At 47.7% G+C, this 27962-nt stretch overlaps 1 protein-coding gene across 8 annotated transcripts; it reads right to left on the bottom strand.

The window, feature by feature from the left end:
• Window positions 1-54: 54 nt before the first annotated feature.
• GSK3A (glycogen synthase kinase 3 alpha) lies at window positions 55-27949 on the bottom strand. Of its 8 annotated transcripts, none has more exons than XM_073655874.1 (11): window positions 9314-9658; window positions 7064-7251; window positions 4983-5066; window positions 4791-4901; window positions 4577-4707; window positions 4380-4486; window positions 4125-4222; window positions 3030-3125; window positions 2765-2951; window positions 2613-2681; window positions 55-2517 (listed from the first exon to the last, which is right to left on the bottom strand). In XM_073655874.1, the coding sequence occupies exons 1-11, from the start codon at window positions 9444-9446 to the stop codon at window positions 2453-2455; spliced, it is 1269 nt and encodes a 422-aa protein (XP_073511975.1). In that variant the 5' UTR covers window positions 9447-9658; the 3' UTR covers window positions 55-2452. The 8 variants fall into 8 exon arrangements, with proteins under 8 accessions (XP_073511975.1, XP_073511974.1, XP_073511976.1 ...); XM_073655873.1 differs by having other exon boundaries at window positions 7064-7263; window positions 9314-9657; XM_073655875.1 differs by having other exon boundaries at window positions 2769-2951; window positions 7064-7263; window positions 9314-9657.
• Window positions 27950-27962: the final 13 nt, after the last annotated feature.

Here is a 27962-nt window from a genome sequence, read left to right as displayed (position 1 = left end):
ATAAAATGGATAAAACAATAACCAGACACTAAAGAAATCAGAGGAGAAAAACAGAAGTGAAACATCTTCATGCCAATAATTTATTGAAGATTGCTGTACATTTCCAGAAACCACAGCAGCCCAGTGACAGGAGGCCGGGCTTCTACCATACTACATCCTGGCTTTTTTTTTTGCTTCTACAACAATACAGTATTTCACGTCTCGATTCTAAAACAGGAATTAAAAAGGGGGAGGGGAAAAAAAAAAAGTTGATTTTTTGTGGGGAGGTCGTGGGTGAAACAAAAAGGCTAAAAATAAGGAGAAAAAAAATAATCAAAGTCTCAACATCTTCATTAAGAAAAAAAAAATAAAACGAATGAACATATTTACAAAGAAAAATCAACAGCTACATCTTCTCCGCTACAAGAAATTGTAGTAGGCAGAAATATATATATTTACAAGGGGGGAAAAAAAAAGGCTGGGTGCAAATTCCAAGATGGGATTTTAAGGAAAAAACAAAAATAGGATGTAACTTGATTGGAAATAAAATAAAAAAAAATCTACCGGAGTGTGGTGGGGATAAGCGACGTACCCAAATGCGCTGGAATCTGAAGAATACGGTAAAAAGTAAAGTAGACTGATTTCAAGTCACCCCGGGAGGGATAAGATTCTACAGAACTGATGGGTGTACTTACTTTCCTGTACTATAGTGCCAGAGAAGGGCAAACCCATGCAATGATGAGAGGGTCTTTTTTTTTTTGGGGGGGAGAAATAGGACAAGTGGTAGAATCTAGAATTCCAGCTAAATGCACATTCGGATATGCTAAAAGTCTACACTAGGGGGAGCTGTGGAGCTCAGTGAAGACAGATCTCCATCTGATAAAGGGGAGCGCACATGGAGGCAAGGTCCAAGCTCGTGGCGGGTTTATAAGACCTCACGCTTCAGCGGTTGGCCAAGCTGTGTAATAATGAGACATTATGGGTTAATGATGGCCATGTGATCGGCAATAAAACACCAAGACCACAAATAAAAGGGAAATGTGAGATTACACCGCCAACCTCATCCCCGGGCTGTGCACCATATTGCAGTAATCAAATAAATGGATCTGAGCTGCAATACTTGAGCGCAACGTACGGACAAAAACGTTTTGCCATTTCTGCAAGTAGCCTTTTTTTTGTTGCTTTATAACAAATGAATTTGTCCCCTAATCTACCAGAAATGACTGCCGTTTCTCTGGTGTCATCCCCCAAAAGATATCAGGACAACGTATCCATGTCGAGATTAATATGGCAGACGATGGGGAAAAAAAAAAAGGACCGAAAACTTTTGGACTTTTTTTTTTTTTTTTTTCTACTAATTTTAGGGAAAAAACAAAACAAAACAGGACGTTAAAAACTTTTAATAGTCACGGTCTACAGAGATCAGATCCCGGTACCATCTATAGATAAAACCCAATACAGAGGACGTATACATGGGGGGAGGACGTGTGGGAGGAATAAGTGGAAAGGGCTTCAATTTGGGGAATAGTGGGAGCGCGATCGGTCTTTACTTTCCCAGACAGTTAGAGCAGAAGGGGTGCAAAACCCAAAACTAAAAAAGGAACCGAAAGTTTTTCAAAGTGGCCTCTGTCGCATCCATAACTAGACAAGGCTTGCTGGGAGTAGTAGTGGCAAAGCAGCACATAATGCACAGAGGAGATGCTCGTGTAATGGTATCAGGGAGGAACGTCACAGAATACCTAGGAAAACCAGCCAACTTCACTAAAGGTGGAGCGAAGGGTATGAGTGCCTGTGAGGAAGTAATGGTGAAACCACCGCGAGGATCTGGGGTCCGGTAGTCTTCCCTAAAAGCAGCAGAAGGAGTCAAGTATTAACTGTGTCTGAGGGTCAGGCACGAACGGATAATTTAGGGGAAGCCTTTAACGCTATATGGAGGACCGGCCGCTTTGTCCGGGAAAATAACGGAGGGACAAGGAGGAAGAAAGGAGTTTGCACCTTTGCCCGGTTCAAAAAAAAACAAACAAAAAAACACTTTACAACATGATCAGAGTCTGCAAGAAACCTGTCAAGGAGAAGAATATATCAGTACTAAGATGTCCAGAGGAAGAGGAGGAGGAGGATCAGGCGGGAAGCCTCGACCTTCACATCAATGCTTGGAGGTATCCAGAGCAGCGCTCTACAGTGCTACAGGCAGTTCGTTTCTGTGCGGGGTAGAGGGATCCATGACCTCTGACCAATAAACTGGGGAAGGGGGATGAGGGGAGATTGTGAGGGGGGGGGGGGGGGGGGATTAAAACCCATCTGAGGATGACCACAACAAGAGCCATCGAAAGTCAGTGACCAGGAGCCGAAGAGAAGTGACGTGATCCCCCCTCCATTCATCTCCCACACAGCAAGTGGAAGATGTCAGCTGGGAAAAGGAGGGGGAGAAGAGCGCTGGAAAAAAGTCGGGGAAGGGGAAGAGGAGCGCTCCTCAGGAGGTGCTCAGTTCTGCTACGTCGCTGCTTTTGAGTCTGTCTGATCCAGTTCTCCCTTCACCTGTAGGAAAAACAAAAAAATGGTTTTGAGTCACAGGATAAAACGACGACAAATCCGATATCTACGGCCGCTCCTCGCTCCATCCAGTCACCTACCATGCAAATGAGTCTGGTGCAGGTGCGGAGGTATGAGGACGGTGTTCAGCGAGGGCTCGATGGAAAGCTCTGCAAACGAGAAGAGGCAATCCGTTACGAGACCCACAAGTCACCACGATGGCGGTCGCTGCACCGCCACGCCAAACTCTCACCTACAGAGCTGAAGTTGAAGATTGGAGGCAATTCCCTGCCGCTCGGGAGACGCGTATTGGGGTCACGGAGCTCGTCGAAGAAGGAGTGCGCGCAGGCTTGTAGAGGGGAGAGGCGGGTGTCCGGGGTGTACTCCAATAGCCGGCTGCACAACGTGATGGCTTCCGGAGAGGTGCGGGGTTTAAAGACCTGTCCGAGAGGAGATGAGAATAGTGAGGGGAGGGCAGTCACAGCCATGACCATGGCCGGCGGCTCCTCACTCCTTACCTTCGTCCAGGGATGTGCTTTGATTTGTGGGAATTTGAATTCGGTATAATTTGGATTCATTTCTCGGATTTGTTCCCGTGAGGGAGTTCCTAACACCTGCGGAAATAACACAGAAAGGACTTAAGCCTGAAGTCTATATCCCCCCATAATGTATGGAGGACGCAAACAGTGTATACAATGTCACTCTGGCCGGACGTTCTTTTCAGAGCCCCAGAGAAGGGTCCCCACTATCCAGGCAAGTTACGGGGGTAGTTTAATCTCAGAAAACAGTTTTCGGGTCCTTCCCCCTGGGGGACAGCGGCAGATCCCCCTCCTTTCCTCCCCCCTAGGGGGCTGCAGCAGAGCCCCCTCCTACTGGAAATGGACAAGGGATAGAAAGAGGCGAGTGTGTGCTTAGTTATGTATTTGGAGTTCACTTTTATTTAAGTGGAAAACCCGGTTTAATAGCAGACTGCAATTCCTACATACGCAGATCAGCTTCAAATCAAGCATTGTGTGTAGAGATCACCATTGCTCTCTCCAGCGCCGTCCCTGTTTACACTGGACAATGTGCCGCCGAGAACGATGATCCAAAACACTCGTTTGTCGGGTGAAACTATTTTCTCGATTGAAAATAGTTTCACCCGACAAACAAGCGTTTTTGGCTTTTTCTTAAGGCGATTGGCAGCCTGTTAACGCTGCAGAATTACTGTGAAACTAGTATTCCTGATCACTGTAAGGGTGCATGTACAATAGCTGGTAGAGTCATATGTAATGGATTTAGTGAGGATTTGCATGCAATAAACAAAAACAGTGCGTCAATTTACAAACCCAAAAAACAGAAATATCTGCAGTTCTTTGTTTTTTATGGTCCCATTTAGGTAGTTTTGCGTCCAATCTGCAGCTAATAAGCTCCATGAACATTTACTCTTAAACTTAATTTATAATCCCCGCCACCCCCTGCGCCATAATGGAGCACAACCCCATCACCGTGACCGGTTTTTGTCACCTGTTCCAAGTCAATGAATAAACTGTAAATCTACAGAACAATTCACCTTGTGCTTAATCTGCAATCAATTAGCCACAATGGTTGCCCGGCTCGGTGGTTGGACTCACCTTTATGATTTCCACCAACTGGTCAACTCCGCTGTCCCCGGGGAAGATCGGCTGACCCAGGAGAAGCTCCGCCAGGACACAACCTGCCGACCATATGTCTGACACACAAAAAATAAAATTACCAAAAGGCTGCATTTTTGGGGGCATATGACTAGTGCCAATCACTGTATCACTTGCAAAAAGTATAGAACTACACATGACGACACAGGATAAACTGACACAAAGATGCCTTTATACACTCAAGGTTCGTCCTACCAATGTTTGCAGTATAATCTGTGGCTCCGAATATGAGCTCGGGGGCCCGGTAATATCGTGAGCAAATGTAGGAAACGTTCGGCTCGCCTCGTACCAGCTGTTTTGCGCTGCAAAGAGAAGAGGTGATGAGGATCAGTCCTCCGCGCCACGCAACGCACGGATAAACCACCGTTATATCTTCTACCTCCGGGACGCACCTGCCGAAGTCACACAGCTTAAGCACGGCCGTGTCGGGATCCACCAGGAGATTCTGCGGCTTTATGTCCCGGTGGCAGACGCCTTGAGAATGGATATAAGCCAGGCTTCGGAATAGCTGATACATGTACACCTGTAAATACACCCATCCCGTGAGCATAAAAACAACCCTCACCCCCTCTGCCATAGACAAACGCAGACCCCAAACTCCCGCACCTTCACGTAGATGGACGGCAGCGTGGATTTGGCTTTTGCAAAATGTCGTGCAACGCGATACACCGTTTCTGGGACAAAATCCAGGACCAAGTTTAAGTAAACTTCATCCTTCTGTAGGGAAAGAAACCAAAAAACAATGTATCTGCGATAATATGTCTAGAATAAAGCAGAAGAAGTGTCTGTGGCCCTCACCTTCTCTCCGCTGGAATAGAAGAAGTATCGCAGACGCACAATGTTACAGTGATCCAGTCTGCGCATGATCTGAAGCTCACGATTCTGAGGAAAAAAATAAAATAAAGTTTAGATTAGAAAATAATATTCAACCATCGCAACCACACACCACTTAAATATTGTAGTCCCCCACCCCGATGTAAAATGGCCGTCCCCGAACTACGCAGGAAGGAAAAAAAATAAAAATAAAAAACCCACAGAAAAAAAATATATATAGCTCCCTTCCCTTCATCCCCCCCTCCCTTCCCTTCATCCCCCCCCTCCCTTTAACCAGCTCCCTTCCCTTCATCCCCCCCCTCCCTTTAACCAGCTCCCTTCCCTTCATCCCCCCCCTCCCTTTAACCAGCTCCCTTCATCCCCCCCCTCCCTTTAACCAGCTCCCTTCATCCCCCCCTCCCTTTAACCAGCTCCCTTCCCTTCATCCTCCCCCTCCCTTTAACCAGCTCCCTTCCCTTCATCCTCCCCCTCCCTTTAACCAGCTCCCTTCCCTTCATCCTCCCCCTCCCTTTAACCAGCTCCCTTCCCTTCATCCTCCCCCTCCCTTTAACCAGCTCCCTTCCCTTCATCCTCCCCCTCCCTTTAACCAGCTCCCTTCCCTTCATCCTCCCCCTCCCTTTAACCAGCTCCCTTCCCTTCATCCTCCCCCTCCCTTTAACCAGCTCCCTTCCCTTCATCCTCCCCCTCCCTTTAACCAGCTCCCTTCCCTTCATCCCCCCCCTCCCTTTAACCAGCTCCCTTCCCTTCATCCCCCCCCTCCCTTTAACCAGCTCCCTTCCCTTCATCCCCCCCCTCCCTTTAACCAGCTCCCTTCATCCCCCCCCTCCCTTTAACCAGCTCCCTTCATCCCCCCCCTCCCTTTAACCAGCTCCCTTCCCTTCATCCCCCCCTCCCTTTAACCAGCTCCCTTCCCTTCACCCCCCCTCCCTTTAACCAGCTCCCTTCCCTTCATCCTCCCCCTCCCTTTAACCAGCTCCCTTCCCTTCATCCTCCCCCTCCCTTTAACCAGCTCCCTTCCCTTCATCCTCCCCCTCCCTTTAACCAGCTCCCTTCCCTTCATCCCCCCCCTCCCTTTAACCAGCTCCCTTCCCTTCATCCCCCCCCTCCCTTTAACCAGCTCCCTTCCCTTCATCCCCCCCCTCCCTTTAACCAGCTCCCTTCATCCCCCCCCTCCCTTTAACCAGCTCCCTTCATCCCCCCCCTCCCTTTAACCAGCTCCCTTCCCTTCATCCCCCCCTCCCTTTAACCAGCTCCCTTCCCTTCACCCCCCCTCCCTTTAACCAGCTCCCTTCCCTTCATCCCCCCCCTCCCTTTAACCAGCTCCCTTCATCCCCCCCCTCCCTTTAACCAGCTCCCTTCATCCCCCCCCTCCCTTTAACCAGCTCCCTTCCCTTCACCCCCCCTCCCTTTAACCAGCTCCCTTCCCTTCACCCCCCCTCCCTTTAACCAGCTCCCTTCCCTTCACCCCCCCTCCCTTTAACCAGCTCCCTTCCCTTCACCCCCCCTCCCTTTAACCAGCTCCCTTCCCTTCACCCCCCCCTCCCTTTAACCAGCTCCCTTCCCTTCACCCCCCCCTCCCTTTAACCAGCTCCCTTCCCTTCACCCCCCCCTCCCTTTAACCAGCTCCCTTCCCTTCATCCCCCCTCCCTTTCCTTCATCCCCCATCTTTAACCAGCCCCCTTCCCTCCATCCCCTTTAACAAGCCCCCCTCCACCTCTCTTGTATTAAGTGTTACATTCAGCAATCGGCTTCCAAATTTCACAGCTCCCGGCCAAAAATCGGGGAGCGCTTTGCACACAGGTGAGCATCAGCTGATGTATGACCACTGCTAGTGAATATAATGCAAGAACAGTGCGCACTGGAAGAGTCATACAGTACAGCCCAGCAAGATGGGGTGGACAGATCACGCATCGCATGGATACAATCAGGTGCCTGCACTTTACAGGGGCCACATAGGCATGTGAAGGGCCAACAATACACGATGGGGGACGTGCACCATGCCTGAACATAGGGGAGCGCAATCATTACCCAGAGTGCACACTTACCTTAAATCTCTTGTCCTGCAGGACTTTCTTAATCGCCACCATTTCTCCGCAGTCCACGAGCCGCGCTTGGTACACCACGCCGAAGGAGCCATTGCCAATCACCTTGATGTCCGTGTAGGACACTTCCTGTGGACGGTCCGGTCCCTGGCCCGGAGTGGCCACCACCGTGGTCACTTTCCCATTGTCCCCTGGGAAACCAACAAAAGAAAAAAAATAAAAGAAATTTAAATGCTGAAAGAAAAGGACCTGAAAAGTCCCAGAAACACTGCAGCGTCTGGTGAGAGAATCCACAACACCAGCCACATGTGTGAGCTCACATCAATACTGATCCTGCATTATACTCCAGAGCTGCGCTCACTATTCTGCTGGTGGAGCTGGGTAACTTCTCTCTCTGGTGGTCTGCCAGCCCCTCTATAACTGAGCTGTTGCACATGATGAACGCTTGGGGCCGTCTTCACTCCTGACGTGTGTGTATGACAGCGGACTCGGGTGTGACCGGGGCCCTATGTGTACGGACTTGTATCTGATCCTGGAGTCTGCAGGGATCGCTCTACCTCTGTATAACCCCGCTCACGTTCCCTCCCTCACCTGCAGCGGAGCGACTCTTAAAAATATCCTCAGCCGGAAATAAAAATGGGATAAGAGGCAGAAAACTAATAATCATGAGCTCAGCAGAGGAGAAGGCGGATAATTATCCTGAAAACACGCCCCGCCACCTCCGGATATCACCATTATATAATGTGCGGGGTGGAGCCTGCACCCATCATAAATCCTAAAAGACCAATTTACCCCCCATTAACCTTTATAGGGGAGTCATACAGCCCCCTACCACCTACATGCCACAGACAGGACGGGACCCTTCCTCGCACTTCTGGCAGACTTTTCGGTGACGCCAGCTCCGTTCCATCAAGTCCCAGTTGCTTTTTGACGTAAAAAAAGCACGGGTTAAGAACGAGACCCCTTAATTGTTTATTAGGGGGTTTCTAACCTGCATAATATGTATTTATTTATCTTTTTTTTTTTTAAACAGTTACTACTAGAGACCATAAAACAGATGTTTATCGAATAGAAATTGTTTATACTTTGCTCTCCTCATCTTTTTTCCTTCACTCGGTCTTCACGCAGTCACATGGTGCACGGCACATGCCACTGCCGAAAAGGTGTGTTGTGCCACGTGTGACCGTGTGAGGCCTGATGAAGAGTGGAGACCTGGAAAGAAGGATGGACACAGGAGTCGGAGGGCATGGTTTCTCTCTCATGCTCCCCCTAACTACAAATTTGATTGTCCCGAATTTCTTTAACAAACCGTTTATTTCCAGGCCGATTTCTAGGGAATCTGACATTGGGAATCCTGGAAACTCCGGTAGGACGTGTGGATACAGGGCCGTCCAATGCGGGGGACCCCAGATGAATGGAGGTGGTGGCGTCCAACCACCATAGTAGGACGGGGTTCTTAGTGATGGCCCCGTTAATTGAAATGACCAGTATTTGCACGTGTCCAGCCCTAAGGGACGGCCCCAGCCAAGGTACCCCCCCTCCCTCCAAAAGGACGGCCCCAGCCAAGGTAACCCCCCCCTCCCTCCAAAGGACGGCCCCAGCCAAGGTACCCCCCCCCTCCCTCCAAAGGACGGCCCCAGCCAAGGTAACCCCCCCCCTCCCTCCAAAGGACGGCCCCAGCCAAGGTAACCCCCCCCCTCCCTCCAAAGGACGGCCCCAGCCAAGGTACCCCCCCTCCCTCCAAAGGACGGCCCCAGCCAAGGTACCCCCCCTCCCTCCAAAGGACGGCCCCAGCCAAGGTACCCCCCCCCTCCAAAGGACGGCCCCAGCCAAGGTACCCCCCCCCCCACCAAAGGGCGGCCCCAGCCAAGGTACTGCACCCCCCCTTAAGGGGCGGCCCCAGCCAAGGCCCACCCCGTCTGCTAAATGGGGGCACTTTGGGAATTCTAAGTGCACATTACACCATCCCATTTAAAGGGGCGCCCCAAAAAGTTAATAGGGGGGCTCCCATTTCTGTATGTGGCCATGTGGACCCCAAAGAACGCATTTTAACAGGGGGCAAAACATGAAGCCAGTACTCACAATGCTGGTAGATGCGCACGATGGGCTGCAGATCGCGGGTGAGCGCCCCCCGGAGGTTACAGCTCGCAGCTGATCTTGGCCAGGGGAATAGGGGCATTTATGACACAGACTCCATAAGCCCCGCAGACCCCCGCCGCCATGTTTACTCCCCCCACAGCCCCAGATACTCACTGCCCAGCTTGATGGCGCTGAAGCCCGCAGGCACAGAGGAGGCGCCCCCCGTAGCTCCTCCGGGACCCTTCCCAGCTCCAGACGGATTTTGGTCACCGAAGACGTCGCTTCGGTTCCGGTTGACGCCGCTCATGCTGATGAGCGAAGCGTACAGACGCTGAATGGTGGCCGGGCTCGGCGGCTCCCTCCCCGCGGCCGCCACACACACTCAGCCCCGGGGGCTCCAGGCCGCTACGCTGAGCTCCCTGGGAAACAGAGTCCGTATCTACCTTCCACCAATCACAAGAAACACCTCACTGGACTACAATTCCCGGCATAATCTGCGGCGTAAGAGGAGGGGGTAGTAAGAGGGAGAAGACGATTTAGACGCAAAGCATGCCGGGAGCCCGAGTGCACGTAAGATCAGGAGACGAGTATAGAGGTGACAAAATGAAACTACAACTCCCAGTGTGCTTTGCGAGTGCAGAACGTCAGTTTACGGGAAAATACGTCGCGCTGCGTTTGGTCGTCATGGACGGAAATTGGAATAACTACGATACCCAGAACACACCGCGACAGACAAAGAACTATAAAAGCACGGACGCGACGTACGGAAAGGAATGGGCGTGGCGATAAGTGTGGGCGGTTGCCCGTGGCCGCCATTTTGAATTTGGGCGGAAAAGAAGTAAAGCGCGGGAAATCAATATTTTTGGGGGCTTGAACTTGTTTAGAGTGAAACGGTTTGAAAAACTAAAACTAAATTCACCACGGTGATAGTAAAAATGTACTAAACACTTTAGATCACAACCCCACACTAGCCCATGATGTACATTACCCCCTCTATCAAGTCCCTAAGGCCTTGTTTACACTGAGCGGCCATAAACGACTGTTCGTTCCACAGAACAGAAGCCGACTGACAGTCATTTATAGCCATGCTATCAACATTCATAGATGGTGATGTGCTAATAGGCAGTTACTGTTCTTCTCGGCAGCATGATGTGCTGCTGAGAGAAAGTTCTTTTTCTCTGAAGCGTAAATGATTATTTCACCCAAGGAACGAGCGTTTGCCACATATGTTTAGTGATCGGCATCCTGCACAATTTGGAATGGAGTGAAACTTCAGAAAAAAAAAATTGTGTGACAATATGGAAAACCGCTTAACGGCCATATTGGTTGTCCACCAGCTCCCCAAACCGTCTCAAAGCGATCACTATGGCCTCTGACAGGCCCGATGCCTGCTTACGTCCACTAAACGAGTCTTTTGATACCGTGACTCCGTTCATGGAATCAATATCAAATTTGAGCCCCCCCCCCAACGAGGAGGGACCCAACTGACTATGTAAGAAGGTGGCTGCTGGGTCCTGGGTGTCGGACCACCATCAATTTTACCATGCTGGATAAGCCCCATTATTAGCAAAGATGCAGAATGCCATTTTCTGGAAAATGTCTGTGGCTACCGGGTTTTCCAACTGGGAAATTTATCAAAAACTGAATTTCCGACACCCACGTTCCAAGTATCGCATGCAGGATACTCGGTCAGACAGGATTTCCAGCCACCGTGCCACCATGTTTGTCACGCTTGTGGAGTAACCATTGTTTCCATGCAACATCCTGAAAATATAGGAGGAAGCCATCGTCCAATTGAAGGGATGCAATATACAGAAAAGTCAGAAAGGTTCCTGAAAACAGTGTCAAGCTAGCGAGTTTCTGGGTCCCCACTGATACTTCCAGAAATGGAGGATTTTTAGGGTGCAATGCCAGGTCACAGATCTAAGTTAGACCTCCCAGACCATTGGAGGAGTTGTCAAATCTAAAGCTTTGCTCTATATGACCGGCATCCTCAGCCTGCGGCAGCATGAGGACTGCAGCTGCCATCAGAGGTCCGGAGCGAGCGGAGGACAAAAAGCAGAGCAATGATGCTACATCATAGTGGTACAGACTGGAGGGTAGAAGGGGAGTAGCACTGATTGGGGGAGTGGGGGGGGTTTTAGTGGCACAAACATGCCATGGGAGTCCTGGAAGGGGGCATAAATGGGGGACATTACCAAGTGCGAGGACAAAAGGGATTTATAATATTGTGTGTGTGTGTGTGTGGGGGGGGGGGCAACAAAGTGAAACCAAGAGGGAGCATTGTTACTGTAGCGGGACACATTACTACCAGTTACACTTTACTTCCTGCACTATAAGGGTAATGGACAAGTGTGGGGGAGTGAGAAAAGTGTTGGGAAAAAAAAAAAAAAGATGAATCTGCAAAGACTGGTTGTCGTGGTCTGGGCCAGATGGAGAACAAAATGGAAAATGAATGATTAAAGAGATCACTTATGACTTACTGGCGAGTGTTCCCACTCTTACATAGGACTGCAGACGACATCTACTAGAGTCGCAGAAATAAATCTTTTGCCCCACTGCCCCTCATGCAGGAGAACCCCTTCTTATATCTAGTAACCGGCCATCACAAGGTTGTAATCGCTACGAAGGAAAACCTCAGATGAAGCAGCAGTTTATATCACCATCATTGCACATCAGCAGGTGGAGATCCGGATCTCACCACACGCCATCAGCAACAAGGAGGCGCATTTCCAGTGTGCGAGAAGGACAGGAGGAAGCGGTGAACCGAACCTAAACAATCTACATTGTGTGATGTCTATAGGGGCTCGTACGCCAGTAATCCAAGCCAAGGCTGAACCACATGACACAGACACCTTCCCCTCTGTTTCCTGCTCAACTTCCTCTCATTCTAATATCACAGCAATTATCTGCAACTATTACATAGTGGTGCATGAGTGCGTAATCTGACCAATATACAGAAGCTGAGTTACTACGTACAGTACAGACCAAAAGTTTGGACACACCTTCTCATTTAAAGATTTTTCTGTATTTTCATGACTGAAAATTGTACATTCACACTGAAGGCATCAAAACTATGAATTAACACATGTGGAATTATATACTTAACAAAAAGGTGTGAAACAACTGAAAATATGTCATATTCTAGGTTCTTCAAAGTAGCCACCTTTTGCTTTGATGACTGCTTTGCACACTCTTGGCATTCTCTTGATGAGCTCCAAGAGGTAGTCACCGGAAATGGTCTTCCAACAATCTTGAAGGAGTTCCTAGAGATGCTAAGCACTTGTTGGCCCTTTTGACTTCACTCTGGGGTCCAGCTCACCCCAAACCATCCCGATTGGGTACAGGTCTGGTGACTGTGGAGGCCAGGTCATCTGGCATAGCACCCCATCACTCTCCCTCTTGGTCTAATAGCCCTTACACAGCCTGGAGGTGTGTTTCAGGTCATGGTCCTGTTGAAAAATAAATGATGGTCCAACTAAAAGCAAACCGGATGGAATAGCATGCCGCTGCAAGATGCTGTGGTAGCCATGCTGGTTCAGTATGCCTTCAATTTTGAATAAATCCCCAACAGTGTCACCAGCAAAGCACCCCCACACCATCACACCTCCTCCTCCATGCTTCACGGTGGGAACCAGGCATGTAGAGTCCATCCGTTCACCTTTTCTGTGTCGCACAAAGACAAGGTGGTTGGGACCAAAGATCTCAAATTTGGACTCATTAGACCAAAGCACAGATTTCCACTGGTCTAATGTCCATTCCTTGTGTTCTTTAGCCCAAACAAGACTCTTCTGCTTGTTGCCTGTCCTTAGCAGTGGTTTCCTAGCAGCTATTTTACCATGAAGACCTGCTGCACAAAGTCTCCTCTTAACAGTTGTTGTAGAGATGTGTCTGCTGCTAGAACTCTGTGTGGCATTGACCTGGTCTCTAATCTGAGCTGCTGGTGACTCAGATAAACTTATCCTCAGAAGCAGAGGTGACTCTTGGTCTTTCTTCCCTGGCGCGATCATCATGTGAGCCAGTTTCTTTGTAGCACTTGATAGTTTTTGCAACTGCACTTGGGGACATATTCAAAGTTTACCCAATTTTTCAGACTGACTGACCTTCATTTCTTAAAAGTAATGATGGCCACTCGTTTTTCTTTACTTAGAATTTGTATTATGGCAAGAAAAAAAGCAGCCAACAGTCTATTCAGTAGGACTATCAGCTGTGTATCCACCTGACTTCTACACAACACAACTGATGGTCCCAACCCCATTTATAAGGCAAGAAATCCCACTTATTAAACCTGACAGGGCACACCTGTGAAGTGAAAACCATTTCTGGTGACTACCTCTTGAAGCTCATCAAGAGAATGCCAAGAGTGTGCAAAGCAGTCATCAAAGCAAAAGGTGGCTACTTTGAAGAACCTAGAATATAAGACATATTTTCAGTTGTTTCACACTTTTTTGTTAAGTATATAATTCCACATGTGTTAATTCATAGTTTTGATGCCTTCAGTGTGAATGTACAATTTTCATCGACATGATAATACAGAAAAATCTTTAAATGAGAAGGTGTGTCCAAACTTTGTCAGTACTGTACATCATTCATGCAGATCCTGGGTTACATCCTGTATTATACTCCAGAGCTGCATTCACTATTCTGCTGGTGCAGTCACAGTGTACATACATTACTGATCCGGATTTACATCCTGTATTATACTCCAGAGCTGCACTCACTATTCTGCTGGTGCAGTCACAGTGTACATACATTACTGATCCGGAGTTACATCCTGTATTATACTCCAGAGCTGCATTCACTATTCTGCTGGTGCAGTCACAGTGTACATACATTACTGATCCGGATTTACATCCTGTATTATACTCCAGAGCTGCACTCACTATTCTGCTGGTGCAGTCACTGTGTACATACATTACATTACTGATTCTGAGTTACATCCTGTATTATACTCCAGAGCTGCACTCACTATTCTGCTGGTGCAGTCACTGTGTACATGCATTACATTACTGATCCTGAGTTACATCCTGTATTATACTCCAGGGCTGCACTCACTATTCTGCAGGTGCAGTCACTGTGTACATCCATTACATTACTGATCCTGTACTGATCCTGAGTTACATCCTGTATTGATCCTGAGTTACATCCTGTATTATACTCCAGAGCTGCACTCACTATTCTGCTGGTGCAGTCACTGTGTACATGCATTACATTACTGATTCTGAGTTACATCCTGTATTATACTCCAGAGCTGCACTCACTATTCTGCTGGTGCAGTCACTGTGTACATGCATTACTGATCCTGAGTTACATCCTGTATTATACTCCAGGGCTGCACTCACTATTCTGCAGGTGCAGTCACTGTGTACATCCATTACATTACTGATCCTGTACTGATCCTGAGTTACATCCTGTATTATACTCCAGAGCTGCACTCACTATTCTGCTGGTGCAGTCACTGTGTACATGCATTACATTACTGATTCTGAGTTACATCCTGTATTATACTCCAGAGCTGCACTCACTATTCTGCTGGTGCAGTCACTGTGTACATACATTACATTACTGATCCTGAGTTACATCCTGTATTATACTCCAGGGCTGCACTCACTATTCTGCTGGTGCAGTCACTGTGTACATACATTACTGATCCTGAGTTACATCCTGTATTATACTCCAGGGCTGCACTCACTATTCTGCAGGTGCAGTCACTGTGTACATCCATTACATTACTGATCCTGTACTGATCCTGAGTTACATCCTGTATTATACTCCAGAGCTGCACTCACTATTCTGCAGGTGCAGTCACTGTGTACATCCATTACATTACTGATCCTGTACTGATCCTGAGTTACATCCTGTATTATACTCCAGAGCTGCACTCACTATTCCGCATTATACCAGAGGACCAAGAGGGTTAAAGGAGAAAATTGAGTCAAAGCACTTCTCTGATACAGGTGAGCTCACATACATGCTGGGAGTTGCAGTTGCACAACAAACAGTGGAACCCCAATCGGAGAGCAGATTTTAATAAAATGCCTTTCTATTCCGGCTCCATCACACCCTAAAATAAAGAACAATCGGCCTCGAGAATTAAGAAACAAATCGGTTCTTCTGTAAAGCTCTTAATGATAAGATACCCCTCCTAGAAAAACTATTTACCCAGTCACTCCTTACAGCATAATCCCATCACCTCCCATTGTCCCCCAGTCCATTGTTTCCACCATACACAGATGATCAGATTCCCAGTAAATCTTTGTCACAATGTCCCAGATGCAGGAGCGGTGTCCCAGATGCAGGAGCGGCCAGTGACCTTGTCATTCTGATTAATAAGCAACTGCACTAATCCCAGAAAAGTCACTACCTGAAAGGTAAATGTATCTGAGGCCACCAGGTAAAGAACCAAAGCCCATGTAATCTGCTCATGGAGTCCAGGTTCTTACTGATATGCCAAGACCCCTCCACCTGGCCGAACAAGCTTGTCTGTCATCTGATGCATTATGCAGCCCCAGAAAAGCTGACAAGCAGAACATAACCAATACTGCCCCCCATGTACAAGAATATAACTACCATAATACTGCTCCCTATGTACAAGAATATAACTACTATAATACTGCCCCCTATGTACAAGAATATAACTACTATAATACTGCTCCTATGTACAAGAATATAACTACTATAATACTGCTCCTATGTACAAGAATATAACTACTATAATACTGCTCCTATGTACAAGAATATAACTACCATAATACTGCTCCCTATGTACAAGAATATAACTACTATAATACTGCCCCCTATGTACAAGAATATAACTACTATAATACTGCTCCTATGTACAAGAATATAACTACTATAATACTGCCCCCTATGTACAAGAATATAACTACTATAATACTGCTCCTATGTACAAGAATATAACTACTATAATACTGCTCCTATGTACAAGAATATAACTACTATAATACTGCTCCTATGTACAAGAATATAACTACTATAATACTGCCCCCTATGTACAAGAATATAACTACTATAATACTGCTCCTATGTACAAGAATATAACTACTATAATACTGCCTCCCATGCATAGGCGGATTATAATGAGGACGATCTGGGCTACCGCCCGGGGCCCCGAACCCCCAGGGGACCCGGGGCTCCGGGGCATCTATGGCAAGATTGTCCTCATATGTGCGGCGCCGTGGCACATACCGGCAGACAGTGGCGGGGGGGGGGCCCCGGACCGCTCCCGGAGCAGCGGCGCACGGCCGCTGCTTCTTCGGCTGGGCCAGCACTGCAGCAGTTAACTTTCCTGTGCTGGCCCGGCCGCGTCACTGCTAGGAGACACGGCCCTGTGCGCGGCCGTGTCTCCTAGCTGTGACGTCACGCAGTGTGCGCCTGGCCTGCAGTGCTGCACCGGAAAGGAGCAGGACCACTGGAGCCGGGAGCAGGACCACTGGAGCAGAGCCGGGGGATGGTGTGTGTGTGTAGGCAGATATCATTGTGTGATGTCTGTGTATATGCATTTCAAATGTGTTTATGCGTGCATGTATATGTCTGTATATGCTTGTGTGCGTGCGTGGCTACGTGCGGCCTCCCGCTGTGTACAGATGGCTACGTGCGCTCAATATTGAGTCATACAATTAATGTAAGGCTATGTGCCCACGATGCAGAAATGCTCCGGATTTTTTGAGAGTTTCTGCATCTCCCTGGCAGAAAAAACACATGCGGATTTTACATGCGTTTTCCTGCCAGGAACATGCGGATGTGAAGCGTTCTTCACATGCATTTCTGCATGCGGGTTATCAAGCGCTTTCCAAGAGATTTTAGCATCACTTGGAAAAGTGCTTGACAACTTGGTTACACTATATAAATCCATGCAGCCGGCATGGATTTATATAGTGTGACCGTAAAAGAATGGTAAAAAATAAATATATAATTACCTTCTGATGGCCGGCCGACGTCAGCGGTCGCGTGACCCGTCACATGACTAAATGACGTCACGGCAGGTCCTTTTCAGACCATCGCGAGCTGCTGGCAAGCCAGGACACATCGGATAAAGACACCGGCGGCCATCAGATGGCAAGTTTAATATCTATTTTATTTATTTATTTTTTTTTTACAGGTTCTATGGTACCCGGGTCTGGAGGAGAGTCTCCTCTTCTCCAAACCCGGGTACCATCCGCACATTGAAACGCATGGATTCTGCATCTACATATACAGTGATGCGGATTCCATGAGTTCCAATGCAAGTCAATGGCGGCGAAAGAGCCGCGCTTCCGCAAAATAATTGGTAGTGCTGCAGATTTTTCCGCAATGATAATCCGCAGAGGAAATTTCCGCAGCATGTGCACAGCACATGCGGATTATCATTGGGGAACATGGCAGACCTTCTACCAAGTGTTTTTAAGAGTTTCTGCAGAGGAATTGCCGCTGCGGAAACACTTAAACGCATAGTGGGCACACAGCCTAAAAAAAAATTATTCTAATTAATATTGTGCCAAATTAATTTCACGTGAACTATCACATGATCCATCACAGGGGATCATGTGACATGTCACGTGATACATCAGGTAGGTGTGTGTGTGTGTGTGTGTGTGTGTGTGTGTGTGTGTGTGTGTGTGTGTGTGTGTGTGTGTGCACCTTCTAAACTGCCCAGGGCCCTTGCTACTCTTAATTCACCCCTGCCCCCATGTACAAGAATATAACTACTATAATACTGCCCCCTATGTACAAGAATATAACTACTATAATACTGCTCCTATATACAAGAATATAACTACTATAATACTGTCCCCTATGTACAAGAATATAACTACTATAATACTGCTCCTATGTACAAGAATATAACTACTATAATACTGCTCCTATGTACAAGAATATAACTACTATAATACTGCTCCTATGTACAAGAATATAACTACTATAATACTGCCCCTATGTACAAGAATATAACTACTATAATACTGCCCCCTATGTACAAGAATATAACTACTATAATACTGACCCTATGTACAAGAATATAACTACTATAATGCTGCCCCCTATGTACAAGAATATAACTACTATAATACTGCTCCTATGTATAAGAATATAACTACTATAATACTACCCCCTATGTACAAGAATATAACTACTATAATGCTGCTCTTATGTACAAGAATATAACTACTATAATACTGCCCCCTATGTACAAGAATATAACTACTATAATACTGCCCCCTATGTACAAGAATATAACTACTATAATACTGCCCCCTATGTACAAGAATATAACTACTATAATACTGCCCCTATGTACAAGAATATAACTACTATAATACTACCCCCTATGTACAAGAATATAACTACTATAATACTTCCTCCTATGTACAAGAATATAACTACTATAATACTTCCTCTATGTACAAGAATATAACTACTATAATGCTGCTCTTATGTACAAGAATATAACTACTATAATACTGCCCCCTATGTACAAGAATATAACTACTATAATACTGCCCCTATGTACAAGAATATAACTACTATAATACTGCCCCTATGTACAAGAATATAACTACTATAATACTGCTCCCATGTACAAGAATATAACTACTAGAATCATGTTACCCGACTCTAAAACACATCTCCAGAATCTGACATTTTCTCACCTCTGAAACTGCAGCTCTTATTCATTCTCGTCTGCACTACTGTAACTTCACTGTGTCCCTGTAACTAAAAGTTCTCCAACCCGCCCTGAATGCGGCAGCCAGGGTCGTATTTCTGTCCAGCCTGTGTGTCAGTCATTACGCTGGTTGCCCATTTGCTACAGAATACAACACAAACTTCTCTCACCCATAATGTTGTCTAGTTCTGCACCATCCTCCATCTCCTCCCTCATTTCTGTCTGTCTACCACCCTACCTGCACTCTCCATCCTGCAAATGATGCAAGACCAACATTCTCAATCCGACCCGCACACCTTCTCTCATGCTGCGCCAATTTTCTAGAAGGCACTACCCCAACAATATGATTAATACCTAGCCCCAAAATTTCTAAGTGTGCTTTAAAAACATCTCTTTAGACAGGCCTACCACCTCACTAATCCTCAGCTCTGTCCGTCCTACTCCTCTGTCTCCTCATCCTCCATGCACCCAATAGCTCTTGGTAACTGCACTTAGATCCTGGCTGATGAGCGGATCATGCAGCTTTATATGAAATCCCCTATTTATTATAATGATAGCTGGCCCTGTACATAAAAGCACATTCTACCTATTGTATCCCCCCTACTTATGGATTGTAAGCAGGACCCTCACTCCTCCTATAAGGCTGAGTTCACACGATGCGTTTTTCATGCGTTTCCGCAGCGTTTTTGCAGTTGCGTAAACGCCGCGGAAACGCATGAAAAACGCATGGTAGAAGGGCAGCAATGTTCCCCAATGGAAATCCGCATGTGCTGTGCCCATGATGCGGATTTTTCCGCAGCGTAAACGCTGCGCTCAAAAATCCGCAGCATGTCAATTAATTTTGGGGAAACTCTGCTCTTTTGCAGCCATTGACTTGCATTAGACCGCATGGAATCCGCATCACTGTATATGTTGATGCGCTTTTCATGCGGTCTAATGTGCGGATGGTACCCGGGTGTGGAGGAGAGGACTCTCATCCAGACCCAGGTACCATTAAAAAAAAAAAAAAAAAGAATAAAATAAAAAATATATATATTCTCACCTTCTGACGGCACGCGCAGCGCTCCTGCTTGATTCCCCGCACTTCGCGGTTGAATGAAGAAGGACCTTCGCTGACGTCAGAGTCATGTGACGGGTCACGTGACGCTGACGTCGGCAGGTCCTTCAGTCTTCACCGCCGGCAGCCGGGACCGAGCGAAGCCGGACACCGGGGGCCATCAGAGGGTAAAGTATATATTTATTTTTTGACATTCACACACTATATAAATCCATGCCGGTTGCATGGATTTATATAGTGTGAAGTTGACAAGCACTTTCCAAGTGATGCTAAAATCGCTTGGGAAGCGCTTGTCAACCCGCATGCGGAAATGAAAGTGAAGACCGCTTCATTTCCGCATGTCCCTGGCAGGAAACCGCATGTACAATCCGCATGTACAATCCGCATGCGTTTTTTCCTGCCAGAGAGATGCAGAAACGCTCAGGAAAAAATCCTGAGCATTTCTGCATCGTGCGCACATACCCCAACTAGTGAACTGTGTTACCTTATAATGTTGTCGTCTGTACGTCTACTTGCTTAATTGTTAAGTTCTGCAGAATATGTTGGTGCTATATAAAGAATATACCTGCTATAACTGTACAGGAACATAGTTGCTATAATGCTGCCCCCCATGTACAAGAACATAGCTACTATAATGCTGCCCCCCCTGTACAAGAACATAGCTGCTATAATGCTGCCCCCCCTGTACAAGAACATAGCCGCTAAAATACTGTCCCCTACGTACAAGAATATAACTAATACTGCTCCTGTGTACAAGAATATAACTACTCTAATACTGCCCCCTATGTACAAGAATATAACTACTCTAATACTGCCCCCTATGTACAAGAATATAACTACTATAATACTGCTCCTATGTACAAGAATATAACTATAATAATAATGTTTATTTTTATAGCAGCAACATATTCCGCAGCACTTTTAGGGGGGACTTATACAACAATACAGAATAAACATAACTCATATTGAAAGGAGTGAGGGCCCTGCTCGCAAGCTTACAGTCTATGAGGAAATGGCGGAGACACAAAAGGTAGAATGTACATATATTGTATAATGCAGCCTTAATATCTTGATTGGTATGAACCTCAAATTGAAGATTTTAATATGGGGGAAAACTGGGATGGACAGATAGTGTGTGGAGGCGATACGCCAGTCTAAAGAAATGGGTTTTTAGGGTCCGCTTGAAACTGTGGGTATTGGGAATTAATCGAATTGTCCTGGGTAGTGCATTCCAAAGAATTGGCGCAGCACGCGAGAAATCTTGGAGACGGGAGTGGGAAGTTCGGATTATGGAGGATTTTAGTTTTAAGTCACTGGCAGAACGGAGGGCACGTGTAGGGTGGTAGACTGAGACAAGGGAGGAGATATAGGGGGGTACTGAAGCATGGAGCCCTTTATGGGTAAGCGTGATAAGTTTAAATTGAATTCTATATTGGATGGGTAACCAATGCAATGACTGGCACAGGGAAGAGGCATCGGTGTAGCGGTTGGCGAGGAATATGATCCTGGCTGCTGCGTTCAGGACAGATTGGAGAGGGGAGAGTTTAGTAAGAGGGAGCCCGATCAGTAGAGCGTTGCAGTAGTCCAGACGGGAATGAATAAGAGCGACAGTAAGAGTTTTTGCCGAGTCAAAGGTGAGAAAAGTCCTGATTCTGGAGATGTTTTTGAGGTGTAGATGACATGAACGAGAGTGATTGGATGTGAGGAGTGAAGGAAAGATCTGAGTCAAAAATGACCCCAAGACAGCGGGCTTGTTGCTGGGGAGTAATGGTTGAGCCACAAACGGAAATGGCAATATCGGGCACAGGTAGGTTAGTGGAGGGAGGAAAGACGAGTAGTTCAGTTTTTGACAGATTCAGTTTTAGGCAGAGGGAGGACATAATGTTAGACACAGCAGAAAGACAATCACTGGTCTTTTGTAGTAATGCAGGGGTGATGTCCGGAGCAGAGGTGTATAATTGGGTGTCATCAGCATAGAGATGGTACTGAAAACCGAATCTGCTGATTGTCCAATAGGAGCGGTGTATAAGGAGAAAAGAAGGGGGCCTAGGACTGATCTTTGAGGAACCCCGACAGTAAGGGGGAAGTAGGGAGGAGGAGGAGCCGGCGAAAGACACAGAAGGAGCGGTCAGAGAGATAGGAGGAGAACCAGGAGAGAACAGTGTCCTTGAGGCCAATAGTGCGGAACATAGTGAGGAGGAGCTGGTGATCCACAGTGTCGAATGCTGCAGAGAGATCCAGGAGAATCCGCAAGGAGTAGCGACCATTAGATTTAGCTGTTAGTAAATCATTAGAGACTTTAGTGAGGGCAGTTTCAGTAGAATGTAAAGAGCGGAAACCAGATTGTAAAGGGTCAAGAAGAGAGTTGTCTGAGAGATAGCAGATGAGAGGAATGGACCAGGGGTTCCAGGAGTTTAGAGATAAAGGGAAGATTGGAAACAGGTCTGTAGTTGGCTGTGCAGTTCTGGTCAAGGGATGTTTTTTAAAAGTAATGGATGTATGCTGGCGTGTTTAAAAGAGGAGGGAAAGATACCAGATGAGAGGGAGAGGTTGAAAATTTTAGTTAGGTGAGTGGTGACAGCTGGAGCAAGGGACTGAAGGAGATGTGAGGGAATAGGGTCACTGGTGCAGGTGGTAGGGCGAGAAGATGCAAGGGGCCTGATCACTTCATCTTCCGTGACTGGTTCGAAGTCAGAAAGTGAGCAAGATACAATGTGGTGGGGGAGAGCATGCATAACGTTTGGGGATTGGGAGAAAATTTCCTGTCGGATATGGTCAATTTTTATTTTGAAATATTTGGCCAGATCGTCAGCGCTGAGGTCGGTGGTCGGGGCCTGTGCTGTTTGATTGAGGAGAGAATGAAATGTGTCAAAGAGTCATTTAGGATTATTGGAAAGTGAGATGATGAGATTGTTAAAGTAGGTTTGTTTGGAGAGGTGAAGCGCAGAGTTATAGGTTTCCAGCATAAATTTATAATGGAGGAAATCTTCGGGCAGATTAGATTTTATCCACAGCCGTTCAGCGCACCTGGAACACCGCTGGAGAAGACGTGTTTGAGGTGTGTGCCAGGGTTGTCGCCGTCTATGCCGAATTTTTCTTTGTGTAGGAGGCGCGGCTTCATCCAGGGCGCATAGCATTATTTCGTTATAATTCTTCAATGCAGAGTCGGGACATGAGAGGGAGGAGATTGGGGCCAATGATGATTGCAACTTTTTCATAAATTTCTGGGTGTTAATGGCCCGTATATTTCTATAAGTGTGGAAAGTGGGGGGGTCTAGAGTAGAGTCACAGTTCTTGACAGAGAATGAAAGAAGATTATGGTCAGAGAGTGGAAGGGGAGAGTTAGTAAAGTCATGTACTGAGCAAAGCTGGGAGAAGATCAGGTCCAATGTGTTCCCGTCCTCATGTGTAGGAGGAATTAGCAAGCAGTGAAAGGCCGAAGGAGGAGGTTAGTGATAAAAGATGAGCGGCAGATGGGGAAAGAGGATCGCCAATTGGGATGTTAACATCTCCCATGATTATCGTGGGGATGTCGCAGGATAGAAAATTTGGAACCAGGCAGCAAAGTGATCCAGGAACTGACGGGAGGGACCTGGAGGGCGATAGACAACCGCCACTCGCAGGGAGACGGGCCGGTAGAGTCTGACTGTGTGGGCCTCAAAAGACAGGAAGATAAGGGAGGGTACAGGGGGGATAACCTGAAAAGTACATTTTGTTGAAAGAAGCAGACCAACACCTCCCCCTGATCTGTTGTCAGGTCGCGGGGTATGAGAGAAATGTAGGCCACCATAGGAAAGAGCTGCAGTGGCGGTGGTGTCCGACTGCTGGATCCAGGTTTCAGTGAGAGCCAGAAGGTTGAGGGAATTAGAGAGGAAAAAGTCATGGATGTAAGAGTTTATTACATGCTGAGCGTGCATTCCAAAGGGCACAGTTGAATGAGACAGAAGATATGCAGGGAATATTAATGAGATTAGCAGGGTTTCTGAATGTAACAGGGAAAGAGTTAGTGTTATTATTACTGGAGGGTCCTGGATTAGGAGAAATATCACCTGCGACTAAGAGAAGGAAGATACAGAGAGTGAGCAGATGGTTGAGTGATTTGTGAGAGCGTTTCCTGTGTTGTATGGTGGGAATGAATGGATCTGTGTGGTATAACATTGTGAAGAGAGCATGACAGCTGTACATAGGAGAAGAGAGGAGTGAGGAATTAATATGGATGAAGTGTGCAGAATTGGTGGGAGAACGGTGAATGTGGATGATTGTAGCAGCTGGAATATAAATGGCACAGATACAAATGGTGAATACCGTTTGCAAAACAGATGACCTGGAAGCAAGTTTGTTTAATTGTCTTGCATGTCTAAAGCCCAAGTCTCACATAGCGAGATCGCTGCCGTGTCACGGTTTTGGTGACGCAACAGCGACCTCACCAGCGATGTCGCTATGTGTGACACTTTGCAGCAATCAGGCCCCTGCTGTGAGGTCGCTGATCGCTGCAAAGTGTCCTGGACCATTTTTTGGTCAGCACACATCGCTGGTAACCATGATAAACATCGGGTTACTAGGGGCACACGCGCACCTAGTAACCTGTTTATCATGGTTACGAGCCTGCTAAAGTGAGCGGTAACCTCCCGCTCACTGTAGCAGAGTGGTAACCATGATAAACAACGGGTTACTAGGTGCGCGTGTGCCCCTAGTAACCTGATGTTTACCATGGTTACCAGCCTGCTCCTGCTTCAGCAGGCTGGCAACCAGGAGCAGGACATCGTGGAAAGATTCTTTCCACGATGTCGCTGCTCCCCTGATCGTTTGACAGCTCACCAGCGACCACATAGCGACGCAGCAACGATCCCTGACAGGTCGGATCGTTGCAGCGTCGCTAAGTGTGACGGGGCCTTTACCTGTCTCCTGCCCTGTCCAACTGCTGACACTTTGATAAACTTTTTGATAAAAGTATGCATAAATGCCCCCGCATAAATGCTGCCCCTTGACTGTCAATATATAGGGAAGTATCTGCTTAGATCTACACAGATTTAACTTGTTACCACTCAACCAGTTTAAGACAACAGGAGACCATAAACTACAGAAAAAAAAAACAAAACAGACTGGCAACTCTACATGGATCATACAAAATTGTCAGGGAAGACACACTTGGTCAGACCTTGCAGCCCTCTGGCGCCCCCTTATCCTGCTGGTCAAACACGGGCGCAGCTGCTTTAATTTATGTCGACTATTGTGGCACGTGATGTGACAGGACGTATATATACCACCAGTTCCTTCCAGGAACGTATATATACCTCCGACCAACTACTATAATACTGCTCCTAAGTACAGGAATATAACTACTATAACACTGCTCCTATGTATAATAAATAAAAGGTGGCACTGGCTTTGCAAACAGACGCACACATTAGTGACTCGCCCTCCTGATAACGGGAATAAGTGACTTATTGAACTTATCAAGTCTCTGAACAAATGAAACTTCAGATGTGAATCCATAGTGAGCGCTCACAGAAGCGGTGGCTCAGACGCTGCACGGGGAACAGCCATAGTGCAAGGTTTATAGCCATATAGGAGGTGTAAAATATCTCTAACAGGCAGCACGGTGGGATTTTCAGGCTGGATACCCAAAGATTGTTAGCGCTCGCCAATCGGATCCATCAACAATGATTTACATGCAGCACGGGACATGTTTTTAATTTGTGACCAAAATTCCCATGTATCCTAAATGGTCAACAGCAGCACATCGAGTCCCGGCTCCCTCTACAGGTACAAACAGGCATTGCCGGTATCACGAGCAAGAAAACTCAGGGAATGGTTGGGGTCCGCTGCTCCCGGAAGGCCCACCCAATCCAGATTTCCACTGGTAACACTACGTTGCAGAGCAGCAGTCAGGGGCTACTGAAACCCACTCTCACAGACACACAATGCTACGCACCGGGCGCAGCCCCAATCCCACACACACTGCTCCGCACCGGGCGCAGCCCCAATCCCACACACACACACAATGCTCCGCACCGGGCGCAGCCCCAATCCCACACACACAATGCTCCGCACCGGGCGCAGCCCCAATCCCACACACACACACACACACACACACACACACACACACACACACACAATGCTCCGCACCGGGCGCAGCCCCAATCCCACACACACACACACACACACACACAATGCTCCGCACCGGGCGCAGCCCCAATCCCACACACACACACACACAATGCTCCGCACCGGGCGCAGCCCCAATCCCACACACACTGCTCCGCACCGGGCGCAGCCCCAATCCCACACACACACACACACTGCTCCGCACCGGGCGCAGCCCCAATCCCACACACACACACACACTGCTCCGCACCGGGCGCAGCCCCAATCCCACACACACACACACACACACACACACTGCTCCGCACCGGGCGCAGCCCCAATCCCACACACACACACACACACTGCTCCGCACCGGGCGCAGCCCCAATCCCACACACACACACACACACACACACACACACACACACACACACACTGCTCCGCACCGGGCGCAGCCCCAATCCCACACACACACACTGCTCCGCACCGGGCGCAGCCCCAATCCCACACACACACACTGCTCCGCACCGGGCGCAGCCCCAATCCCACACACACACACTGCTCCGCACCGGGCGCAGCCCCAATCTCACACACAATGCTCCGCACCGGGCGCAGGCCATTTACTTGCATTAGAAAGCATGGAATCCGCATCACTGTATATGTAGATGCGGAATCCAAGCGTTTCAATGTGCGGATGGTACCCGGGTGTGGAGGACAGGAGACTCTCCTCTGGACCTGGGTACCATGGAACCTGTGGGAAAAAAAAAAAAGGATAAAAAATAAATATTATACTTACCTTCTGGCGGCCCGCGGTGCGCTCTTCCTCTCATGCCGGCAGCTCGCAACGGACTGAAGGACCTGATCTGACATCATAGTCATGTGAGTGGGCACGCGACGCTGACGTCGGCAGGTCCTTCAGTGTACCGCTGAAGGTGAAGCAAGACAGCGCGGGCCATCAGAAGGTAAGTATATATTTATTTTTTACCATTCTTTTACGGTCACACTATATAAATCCATGCTGGTTGCCGGTTGCATGGATTTATATAGTGTGACCAAGTTGTCAAGCACTTTCCAAGTGATGCTAAGGCTGTGTGCCCACGTAGCGTTTTTCAAGCGTTTTTGATGCGGAATTTCCGCAGCGGAAACGCTTGTAAAACGCTTGGTAATCCGCACCCCATGGTCCCCAATGGGATTCCGCAAGTTCTATGCACATGCTGCGGATTTTTCCGCAGCGTTTATGCTGCGTTCAAAAATCCGCAGCATGTCAATTAATTTTGCGTTTCCGCAAGCAGAATTGCCTTTGTCCAATGCATAAAAAACGCAAGGCAATTCCGCATGTGGAAAACGCGTGATAAACGCGCAAAAAATGCGCGATAAACACGTGCGGAATTCCGCATGCGTTTTTCCGGGAGAGGACTTGCAGAAATGAAGCAGAAATTTTCTGCTTCATAAATGCAACGTGGGCACATAGCCTTAAAGCGCTTGACAACCCGCATGCAGAAATGCATGTGAAGAACGCTTCACATCCGCATGTCCCTGGCAGAAAAAACGCATGTAAAATCCGCATGTACAATCCGCATGTGCAATCCGCCTGCGTTTTTTCTGCCAGGGAGATGCAGAAACGCTCAGGAAAAAATCCGGAGCATTTCTGCATCGTGGGCACATAGCCTTCACACACACACAAAACAAAGCGCTCCGCCATCTTGCTACACCCACCGCTCCACGTGTATACATACACCCGGAAGTGTCCGGTCACCATCTTCCTACACCCAACCCGCGGCGATGACCTCCCTGAAGGCCATTCCCGTCCCGCCGCGCTGCGGTCTCACACAAGGGCTGAGCGCGGCCCGGCACTTCTCCGCGGGGTCACACTTACAGTGCAGCCGCTTCCCCCGGTATTTCTTTTGGACAAACATGTTGCGGGTTCCCCTTCCGGGAGCATTAGGCTGGGCTTTATAAAGACGATGAGAACTACACCTCCCGGCACGCATCGCGAGACCACAATGACGCCGACG

This window comes from Phyllobates terribilis, unplaced genomic scaffold, assembly GCF_046119375.1.
Source record: "Phyllobates terribilis strain yellow unplaced genomic scaffold, ASM4611937v1 Scaffold_12__6_contigs__length_324123572, whole genome shotgun sequence".
Taxonomy (NCBI): Eukaryota; Metazoa; Chordata; class Amphibia; order Anura; family Dendrobatidae; genus Phyllobates; species Phyllobates terribilis.
This window is presented reverse-complemented; position numbering and strand designations above follow the sequence as displayed.

Excerpts from the sequence above, each read along its gene's own strand:
- GSK3A (XM_073655868.1), bottom strand. The coding sequence starts at position 9,446 with ATGAGCGGCGTCAACCGGAACCGAAGCGACGTCTTCGGTGACCAAAAT. Across the intron at positions 4,708-4,790 it reads TGCCGTCCATCTACGTGAAG|GTGTACATGTATCAGCTATT; the intron begins GTGCGGGAGTTT and ends GTGTATTTACAG. Across the intron at positions 2,682-2,764 it reads CTTCAACTTCAGCTCTGTAG|AGCTTTCCATCGAGCCCTCG; the intron begins GTGAGAGTTTGG and ends TCTCGTTTGCAG.